The 9,800-nt window shown below is 54.4% G+C and overlaps 1 protein-coding gene across 1 annotated transcript in view; it reads right to left on the reverse strand.

Annotated features, from left to right (window-relative positions):
* cdh16 (cadherin 16, KSP-cadherin) overlaps positions 1–9,800 on the reverse strand; it is a 150,584-nt gene that overhangs the window by 24,764 nt on the left and 116,020 nt on the right. The window contains exons 13-14 of the mRNA XM_059651791.1: positions 1,825–2,072; positions 830–954 (exon numbers count right to left, since the gene is read on the reverse strand). Of these exons, the coding sequence (XP_059507774.1) occupies positions 830–954; positions 1,825–2,072 (373 nt within the window). The remainder of the gene's footprint in view (positions 1–829; positions 955–1,824; positions 2,073–9,800) is intronic.

Consider the following 9,800-nt stretch of genomic DNA (forward strand, 5'->3'; position numbering starts at 1 on the left):
CTGATCCCCTTGCAAACATGTCTCTGTGAGCTCCACAATGTCATACCCGCCAATTTCAATCTGTGCTACAAGCTCATTTCCCTTGTTTCGTAGACTGTGAGCATTTAAGGACATCACCCTCAATCCTGCATTGACTGCCCCCCCTTCCTATCATAGTCCCCTTTCCTGCTGTGCCTGAAGTTAGATTCCTAACCTTTCTATACACTCTATCCTATTACTTATTCTGGGAACTTTAATAACCTTTCCTGTGCCCTCCCTCGCCTTTAATTTTTTCCATAATTTTCCACACAACTGAACGCACACTCTACCACACTCACTATCCGCAGTCCTAGTTATGTGATTTGTTGGGTCCCAGCTTGATTCGGGTGGAGTCTTCCCAATCTTTCCCTACATCCCATTTCTCCCACACCAATCTCTGAGCCAGGTGTTTTCCTCTTCAGTCTTGTCGACCCTGTGCCAATTTGCTCATGGCTCAGAGATTGTTACCTTCTTAATTTAACCTTAGCGACTCATATTCCCTCTGCAGAACCTTTTTCCTCGTTGTACCTATATCATTAGTACCTACGTAGACCACAACAAATGGATCTTTCCCCTCCCACTCCAAGCACCTCTGAATCCTAGATGAAATATCCTGAACCCAGGCACCAGGCAGGCAACACGTCCTTTGGGACACTTGGTCCTGGCCGCAAGAACAGTGTCTGTTCCTCTGACTATACTATCCTTGATTACAGATACATGTCTCTTTTCGCCCCCCCCTCTTGAATGGCTCCCTGTACAACAGTGCTATGTTTATATATTTATTCAAACTGCATTGTCCGTCCTCCCTCACCTCCATCTTCCGCCATCACCTCCAACAGGTGGGTCCCTCCTGCTGGGTCTCCCGACAGGAGAGTCACGTCCCCGGAGTCAGGATTCACCCAGAGCCATTTGACTGTCTCATTCCCAAGGCAGTACCTGCCAAACAGAGAACATATTTTCTAACAGGATTTGACAGAGCAGCGAGTGAGAGGCTGATTCGGCGAGGCTGTACACTCTACATCACTGTGCAGGGTCTCGAGAAAAGGGTCGGAAACCTTGGATGGCAATGAGGACAACGGTCAGTGCTGAGGGAGAGTCACACTGTCAGAGAGTCAGTGCTGAGGGAGTGGGCGCTGTTGGAGGGTCAGTGCTGAGGGAGTGCCCCACTGTCGGACAGTCAGTGCTGAGGGGGTGTCACACTGTCAGAGAGTCAGTGCTGAGGGAGTGGGCTCTGTTGGAGGGTCAGTGATGAGGGAGTGTCACACAGTCGGAGGGTCAGTACTGAGACAGTGCCGCACTGTCAGAAGGTCAGTGCTGAGGGAGTGGGCACTGTTGGAGGGTCAGTGCTGGGGTAGTGTCCCACTGTCAGAGGGCCAGTGCTGAGGGAGCGGGCACTGTCGGAGGGTCAGTGCTGAGGGAGTGCCGCACAGTCGGAGTGTCAGCGCTGAAGGAGAGCTGCACCGTCGGAGGGTCAGTGCTGAGGAAGTGCTGCACTGTTGGAGGGTCAGTGCTGAGGGAGCGCCGCTCTGTCGAAGGGTCAGTGCTGAGGGAGTGCCACACTGTTGGAGAGTCAGTGCTGAGGGAGCGCTGCACTGCCGGAGGGTCAGTACTGCGTGAGTGGGCACTGTTGGAGGGTCAGTGCTGAGGGAATGGGCATTGTCTGAGGATCAGTGCTGATGGAACTCTGCACCGTCAGAGTCAGTACTGAGGGAGTATTATACTGTTAGAGGATCAAACTGAGGCAGTGTTGTAGTATCAATTTGGGTCATCAGGTGGTAGCAAACCCAAAGGGCTGAATGGCTTTACCTAACTGGAGTGGGCGCTGTGTCTGGGTCGTGTGCCTCTAGGTGCAGTAAGACATGGCCTGGCTGAGCGTCCTTGGGAACCATCACCTCATACTGGCTCTGAGGAAGGGTTGGAGCTTCATTGACATCTTGCACCCTGATGAAGATGGTGGCAGTGGAACTCGGCCCATACTGAGCCCCGAGCAGCTCTGCCTGGTTTCTGACTGAGACAACCAGCCTGTGGTCATTCACTTCCTCATAATCCAGAGCCTAAAGACAGAGATTGGACACTGTTATCTCCCACAGTAACCTGGCTCCTCCCAATCCCTCAGCAGCCTTTCTCACTCTCACCGTCTCTTCATCTTTCATTTCTCATGGGCAGTTCTCGTCATCAAAGAGAGCTGCTTAACCCTTTCAGGATCAGTGAGTCAGGGAAACATGGGCCTGGAAATGGACAGTGAGGGCAGGGGGAAATAGTTAGGGATAGAGCTACAAATAGAGAGAGCTAAAGACAGAGCAAGAAAAAGTAAAGATTGATGGAGATAGAGAGATGGTGAAAGACAGAAACAGGCAGATGAAGGGAGAGAGAGGCCTGGCAAAAAAGGGATGGTGTAAGAGGCAAACAGCTGACGAGAAAGACAGTGGTGGAGATAGAGACAGAGGTGGAGAGAGACGGGCAGAGTGACAAAGTGAGAGACAGAGTGATAGAATGATACACAGAGAGCTGGAAAAAGAAAGGCAGAGCCAGAGAGATTAAAAGAAAATAGTGATGGAGAGAATGAGTTTGAGAGAGAAAAAGAGAGAACTGAAACCACTTGGAAATCAACAGAGATATAGAGACAGAGGAACCATTAATGATTGGAAAGAAATGAAATGGGACAGAGATTTAGGCAGAGAGATGGAGAGAAGATAGACAGTAAGAGAGGGACAGAGAGATAGGGACACGCAACGAGTGACAGGGACACGAGGAGAGAGCGAGAGGGACACGAGGAGAGAGACAGGGACAGGAGGAGAGAGAGAGAGGGACAGGAGGAGAGAGAGAGGGACACGAGGAGAGAGACAGGGACACGAGGAGACAGAGAAGGCACACGAGGAGAGAGAGAGGGACACGAGGAGACAGAGAGAGGGACACGAGGAGAGAGAGAGAGGGACACGAGGAGAGAGAGAGAGAGAGAGAGGGACATGAGGAGAGAGAGAGGGAGGGACACGAGGAGAGAGAGAGAGAGAGAGACATGAGGAGAGAGAGAGAGGGACACGAGGAGAGAGAGAGAGGGACACAAGGAGAGAGAGAGAGAGGGACACGAGGAGAGAGAGAGAGAGAGAGAGAGAGGGACACGAGGAGAGAGAGAGAGAGAGGGACACGAGGAGAGAGAGAGAGAGAGACACGAGATGAGAGAGAGAGGGACACGAGGAGATGGAGAGAGGGACACGAGAAGAGAGGGACACGAGGAGAGAGAGAGAGAGGGACACGAGGAGAGAGAGAGGGACACGAGGAGAGAGAGACACGAGGAGAGAGAGAAAGAGAGGGACACGAGGAGAGAGAGAGGGACACGAGGAGAGAGAGAGGGACACGAGGAGGATGAGAGAGAGAGGGACACGAGGAGAGAGAGAGAGAGGGACATGAGGAGAGAGAGAGGGACACGTGGAGACAGAGAGAGAAAGAGAGGGAGAGACAGGGACACGTGGAGAGAGAGAGAGAGAGAGGGACACGAGGAGAGAGACAGGGACACGAGGAGAGAGAGAGAGAGAGAGGGACACGAGGAGAGAGAGAGAGAGAGAGAGAGAGGGACATGAGGAGAGAGAGAGAGAAGGACAGAAGGAGAGAGAGAGAGAGAGAGAGACACGAGGAGAGAGAGAGAGAGGGACACGAGGAGAGAGAGAGAGAGAGGGACACGAGGAGAGAGAGAGAGAGGGACACGAGGAGAGAGAGAGAGAGAGTGGGACACGGGGAGAGAGAGAGAGAGAAGGACACGAGGAGAGAGAGAGAGAGAGGGACACGAGGAGAGAGAGAGAGAGAGAGAGAGAGGGACATGAGGAGAGAGAGAGAGAGGGACAGAAGGAGAGAGAGAGAGAGAGAGAGAGACACGAGGAGAGAGAGAGAGAGGGACACGAGGAGAGAGAGAGAGAGAGGGACACGAGGAGAGAGAGAGAGAGGGACACGAGGAGAGAGAGAGAGAGAGTGGGACACGGGGAGAGAGAGAGAGAGAAGGACACGAGGAGAGAGAGAGAGAGAGGGACACGAGGAGAGAGAGAGAGAGAGGGGGGGGGACACGAGGAGAGAGGGACACGAGGAGGGAGAGAGAGAGAGGGACACGAGGAGAGAGAGAGAGAGGGGGACATGAGGAGAGAGAGAGAGAGAGGGACACGAGGAGAGAGAGAGAGAGAGGGACACGAGGAAAGAGAGAGAGAGAGAGGAACACGAGGAGAGAGAGAGAGAAGGACACAAGGAGAGAGAGAGAGAGAGAGGGACACGAGGAGAGAGAGAGAGAGGGACACAAGGAGAGAGAGAGAGAGAGGGACACGAGGAGAGAGAGAGAGAGAGAGAGGGACACGAGGAGAGAGAGTGAGGGACACAAGGAGAGAGAGAGAGAGAGTGACACGAGGAGAGAGAGAGAGAGGGACATGAGGAGAGAGAGAGAGAGGGACACGAGGAGAGAGAGAGGGACACAAGGAGAGAGAGAGAGAGAGAGAGAGAGAGACACAAGGAGAGAGAGGGACACAAGGAGAGAGAGAGAGAGAGGGATATAAGGAGAGAGAGAGAGGGACACAAGGAGAGAGAGAGAGAGGGACACAAGGAGAGAGAGAGAGAGAGGGAGGGACACAAGGAGAGAGAGAGAGAAAGAGAGAGAGTGGGACACAAGGAGAGAGAGAGGGACACGAGGAGAGAGAGAGAGAGAGAGAGAGAGACACGAGGAGAGAGAGAGAGGGACACGAGGAGAGAGAGAGAGAGAGAGGGACACGAGGAGAGAGAGAGAGAGGGACACGAGGAGAGAGAGAGAGAGTGAGAGAGAGGGACACGAGGAGAGAGAGAGAGGGACACGAGGAGAGAGAGAGAGAGAGGGACACAAGAGAGGAGAGAGAGAGGGACACGAGGAGAGAGAGAGAGGGACACGAGGAGAGAGAGAGAGAGGACATGAGGAGAGAGAGAGGGACACGAGGAGGATGAGAGAGAGAGGGACACGAGGAGAGAGAGAGAGAGGGACATGAGGAGAGAGAGAGAGAGGGACACGTGGAGACAGAGAGAGAAAGAGAGGGAGAGACAGGGACACGTGGAGAGAGAGAGAGAGGGACATGAGGAGAGAGAGAGAGAGAGAGGGACACGAGGAGAGAGACAGGGACACGAGGAGAGAGAGAGAGAGAGAGGGACATTAGGAGAGAGAGAGAGGACACGAGGAGAGAGAGAGAGAGAGAGAGGGACACGAGGAGAGAGGGACACGAGGAGGGAGAGAGAGAGAGGGACACGAGGAGAGAGAGAGAGAGGGGGACACAAGGAGAGAGAGAGAGAGAGGGACAAGAGGAGAGAGAGGGACATGAGGGGAGAGAGAGAGAGAGAGGGGACACGAGGAGAGAGAGAGAGAGGGACACGAGGAGAGACAGAGAGAGAGAGAGAGAGGGACACGAGGAGAGAGAGAGAGATGGACACGAGGAGAGAGAGAGAGAGAGGAACACGAGGAGAGAGGGACACGAGGAGAGAGAGAGAGAGAGAGAGAGGGACACAAGAAGAGAGAGAGAGAGAGTGACACAAGTGGAGAGAGAGAGAGAGAAAGGGACACAAGGAGAGAGAGAGAGAGAGAGAGGGACACAAGGAGAGAGAGAGAGAGAGAGACACAAGGAGAGAGAGAGGGACAGAAGGAGAGAGAGAGAGAGGGACATAAGGAGAGAGAGAGAGAGACACAAGGAGAGAGAGAGAGAGGGACACAAGGAGAGAGAGAGAGAGGGACACGAGGAGAGAGAGAGAGGGACACGAGGAGAGAGAGAGAGAGAGAGACACGAGGAGAGAGAGAGAGGGACACGAGGAGAGAGAGAGAGAGAGAGAGAGAGAGAGGGACACGAGGAGAGAGAGAGAGAGGGACACGAGGAGAGAGAGAGAGAGTGAGAGAGAGGACACGAGGAGAGAGAGAGAGGAACAGGAGGAGAGAGAGAGAGAGAGGGACACAAGGAGAGAGAGGAGAGGGACACGAGGAGAGAGAGAGAGGGACACGAGGAGAGAGAGAGAGAGGGACATGAGGAGAGAGAGAGGGACACGAGGAGGATGAGAGAGAGAGGGACACGAGGAGAGAGAGAGAGAGGGACATGAGGAGAGAGAGAGAGAGGGACACGTGGAGACAGAGAGAGAAAGAGAGGGAGAGACAGGGACACGTGGAGAGAGAGAGAGAGTGACACGAGGAGAGAGACAGGTACACGAGGAAGAGAGAGAGAGAGGGACACAAGGAGAGAGAGAGAGAGAGAGACACGAGGAGAGAGACAGGGACACGAGGAGAGAGAGAGGAGAGGGACACGAGGAGAGAGAGAGAGAGGGACATGAGGAGAGAGTGAGAGAGGGACACAAGGAGAAAGAGAGAGAGAGGGACATGAGGAGAGAGAGAGAGAGAGACACAAGGAGAGAGAGAGAGAGGGACACAAGGAGAGAGAGAGAGAGGGACACGAGGAGAGAGAGAGGGACACAAGGAGAGAGAGAGAGAGAGAGAGAGACACAAGGAGAGAGAGGGACACAAGGAGAGAGAGAGAGAGAGGGATATAAGGAGAGAGAGAGAGGGACACAAGGAGAGAGAGAGAGAGGGACACAAGGAGAGAGAGAGAGAGAGGGAGGGACACAAGGAGAGAGAGAGAGAAAGAGAGAGAGTGGGACACAAGGAGAGAGAGAGGGACACGAGGAGAGAGAGAGAGAGAGAGAGACACGAGGAGAGAAAGAGAGAGGGACACGAGGAGAGAGAGAGAGAGAGAGAGAGAGAGAGGGACACGAGGAGAGAGAGAGAGAGGGACACGAGGAGAGAGAGAGAGAGTGAGAGAGAGGGACACGAGGAGAGAGAGAGAGAAACAGGAGGAGAGAGAGAGAGGGACACAAGGAGAGAGAGAGAGAGAGGGACACGAGGAGAGAGAGAGAGGGACACGAGGAGAGAGAGAGAGAGGGACATGAGGAGAGAGAGAGGGACACGAGGAGGATGAGAGAGAGAGGGACACGAGGAGAGAGAGAGAGAGGGACATGAGGAGAGAGAGAGAGAGGGACATGTGGAGACAGAGAGAGAAAGAGAGGGAGAGACAGGGATACGTGGAGAGAGAGAGAGAGAGAGTGACACGAGGAGAGAGACAGGTACACGAGGAGAGAGAGAGAGAGAGGGTCACGAGGAGAGAGAGAGAGAGAGAGAGGGACATGAGGAGAGAGTGAGAGAGGGACACAAGGAGAGAGAGAGAGAGAGAGACACGAGGAGAGAGAGTGAGAGAGGGACACGAGGAGAGAGAGAGGGACACGAGGAGAGAGAGAGAGAGAGGGACATGAGGAGAGAGAGAGAGAGGGACACGAGGAGAGAGAGAGAGAGAGAGAGGGGGGACACGAGGAGAGAGAGAGGGACACGAGGAGGATGAGAGAGAGAGGGACACGAGGAGAGAGAGAGAGAGGGACATGAGGAGAGAGAGAGGGACACGTGGAGACAGAGAGAGAAAGAGAGGGAGAGACAGGGACACGTGGAGAGAGAGAGAGAGAGAGTGACACGAGGAGAGAGAGAGAGAGAGAGGGACATGAGGAGAGAGTGAGAGAGGGACACAAGGAGAGAGAGAGAGAGAGAGACACGAGGAGAGAGAGAGAGAGAGGGACACGAGGAGAGAGAGAGAGGGACACGAGGAGAGAGAGAGAGAGAGAGGGACATGAGGAGAGAGAGAGAGAGGGACACGAGGAGAGAGAGAGAGAGAGAGGGACACGAGGAGAGAGAGAGAGAGGGACCACGAGGAGAGAGAGAGAGGGACACGAGGAGGATGAGAGAGAGAGAGACACGAGGAGAGAGAGAGAGAGGGACATGAGGAGAGAGAGAGAGAGAGGGACACGAGGAGAGAGACAGGGACACGAGGAGAGAGAGAGAGAGAGAGAGAGACATTAGGAGAGAGAGAGAGGGACACGAGGAGAGAGAGAGAGAGAGAGAGGGACACGAGGAGAGAGGGACACGAGGAGGGAGAGAGAGAGAGGTACACGAGGAGAGAGAGAGAGAGGGGGACACGAGGAGAGAGAGAGAGGGACACGAGGAGAGAGAGAGAGAGGAACACGAGGAGAGAGAGTGAGAGAGGGACAAGAGGAGAGAGAGAGAGGGACATGAGAGGGGAGAGAGAGAGAGAGAGGGACACGAGGAGAGAGAGAGAGAAGGACACAAGGAGAGAGAGAGAGAGGGACACGAGGAGAGAGAGAGAGAGAGAGGGACACGAGGTGAGAGAGAGAGAGGGACACGAGGAGAGAGAGAGAGAGAGAGAGAGAGGGACACGAGGAGAGAGAGAGAGAGGGGGACACGAGGAGAGAGAGAGAGGGACACGAGGAGAGAGAGAGAGAGGAACACGAGGAGAGAGAGAGAGAGAGGGACAAGAGGAGAGAGAGAGAGGGACATGAGGGGAGAGAGAGAGAGAGAGGGACACGAGGAGAGAGAGAGAGAAGGACACAAGGAGAGAGAGAGAGAGGGACACGAGGAGAGAGAGAGAGAGAGGGACACGAGGTGAGAGAGAGAGAGGGACACGAGGAGAGAGAGAGAGAGATGGACACGAGGAGAGAGAGAGAGGGACACAAGGAGAGAGAGAGTGACACGAGGCGAGAGAGAGAGAGGGACATGAGGAGAGAGAGAGAGAGGGACACAAGGAGAGAGAGAGGGACACAAGGAGAGAGACAGGGACACGAGGAGAGAGAGAGAGAGAGGGACACGAGGAGAGAGAGAGAGAGAGAGAGGGACATGATGAGAGAGTGAGAGAGGGACACAAGGAGAGAGAGAGAGAGAGAGACACGAGGGAGAGAGACAGGGACACGAGGAGAGAGAGAGAGAGAGGGACACGAGGAGAGAGAGAGAGAGGGACATGAGGGAGAGTGAGAGAGGGACACAAGGAGAGAGAGAGAGAGAGACACGAGGAGAGAGAGAGAGAGGGACACGAGGAGAGAGAGAGAGGGACACGTGGAGGAAAGAGAGAGAGAGGGACATGAGGAGAGAGAGAGAGAGAGACACAAGGAGAGAGAGAGAGAGGGACACAAGGAGAGAGAGAGAGAGGGACACGAGGAGAGAGAGAGGGACACAAGGAGAGAGAGAGAGAGAGAGAGAGACACAAGGAGAGAGAGGGACACAAGGAGAGAGAGAGAGAGAGGGATATAAGGAGAGAGAGAGAGGGACACAAGGAGAGAGAGAGAGAGGGTCACAAGGAGAGAGAGAGAGAGAGGGAGGGACACAAGGAGAGAGAGAGAGAAAGAGAGAGAGTGGGACACAAGGAGAGAGAGAGGGACACGAGGAGAGAGAGAGAGAGACACGAGGAGAGAAAGAGAGAGGGACACGAGGAGAGAGAGAGAGAGAGAGAGAGAGGGACACGAGGAGAGAGAGAGAGAGGGACACGAGGAGAGAGAGAGAGAGAGGGACACGAGGAGAGAGAGAGAGGGACACGAGGAGAGAGAGAGAGAGGGACATGAGGAGAGAGAGAGGGACACGAGGAGGATGAGAGAGAGAGGGACACGAGGGGAGAGAGAGAGAGGGACATGAGGAGAGAGAGAGAGAGGGACATGTGGAGACAGAGAGAGAAAGAGAGGGAGAGACAGGGACACGTGGAGAGAGAGAGAGAGAGAGTGACACGAGGAGAGAGACAGGTACACGAGGAGAGAGAGAGAGAGAGGGACACGAGGAGAGAGAGAGAGAGAGAGAGGGACATGAGGAGAGAGTGAGAGAGGGACACAAGGAGAGAGAGAGAGAGAGAGACACGAGGAGAGAGAGTGAGAGAGGGACACGAGGAGAGAGAGAGAGGGACACGAGGAGAGAGAGAGAGGGACAC

The sequence above is a fragment of the Stegostoma tigrinum genome, chromosome 16 (genome assembly GCF_030684315.1).
Source record: "Stegostoma tigrinum isolate sSteTig4 chromosome 16, sSteTig4.hap1, whole genome shotgun sequence".
Taxonomy (NCBI): Eukaryota; Metazoa; Chordata; class Chondrichthyes; order Orectolobiformes; family Stegostomatidae; genus Stegostoma; species Stegostoma tigrinum.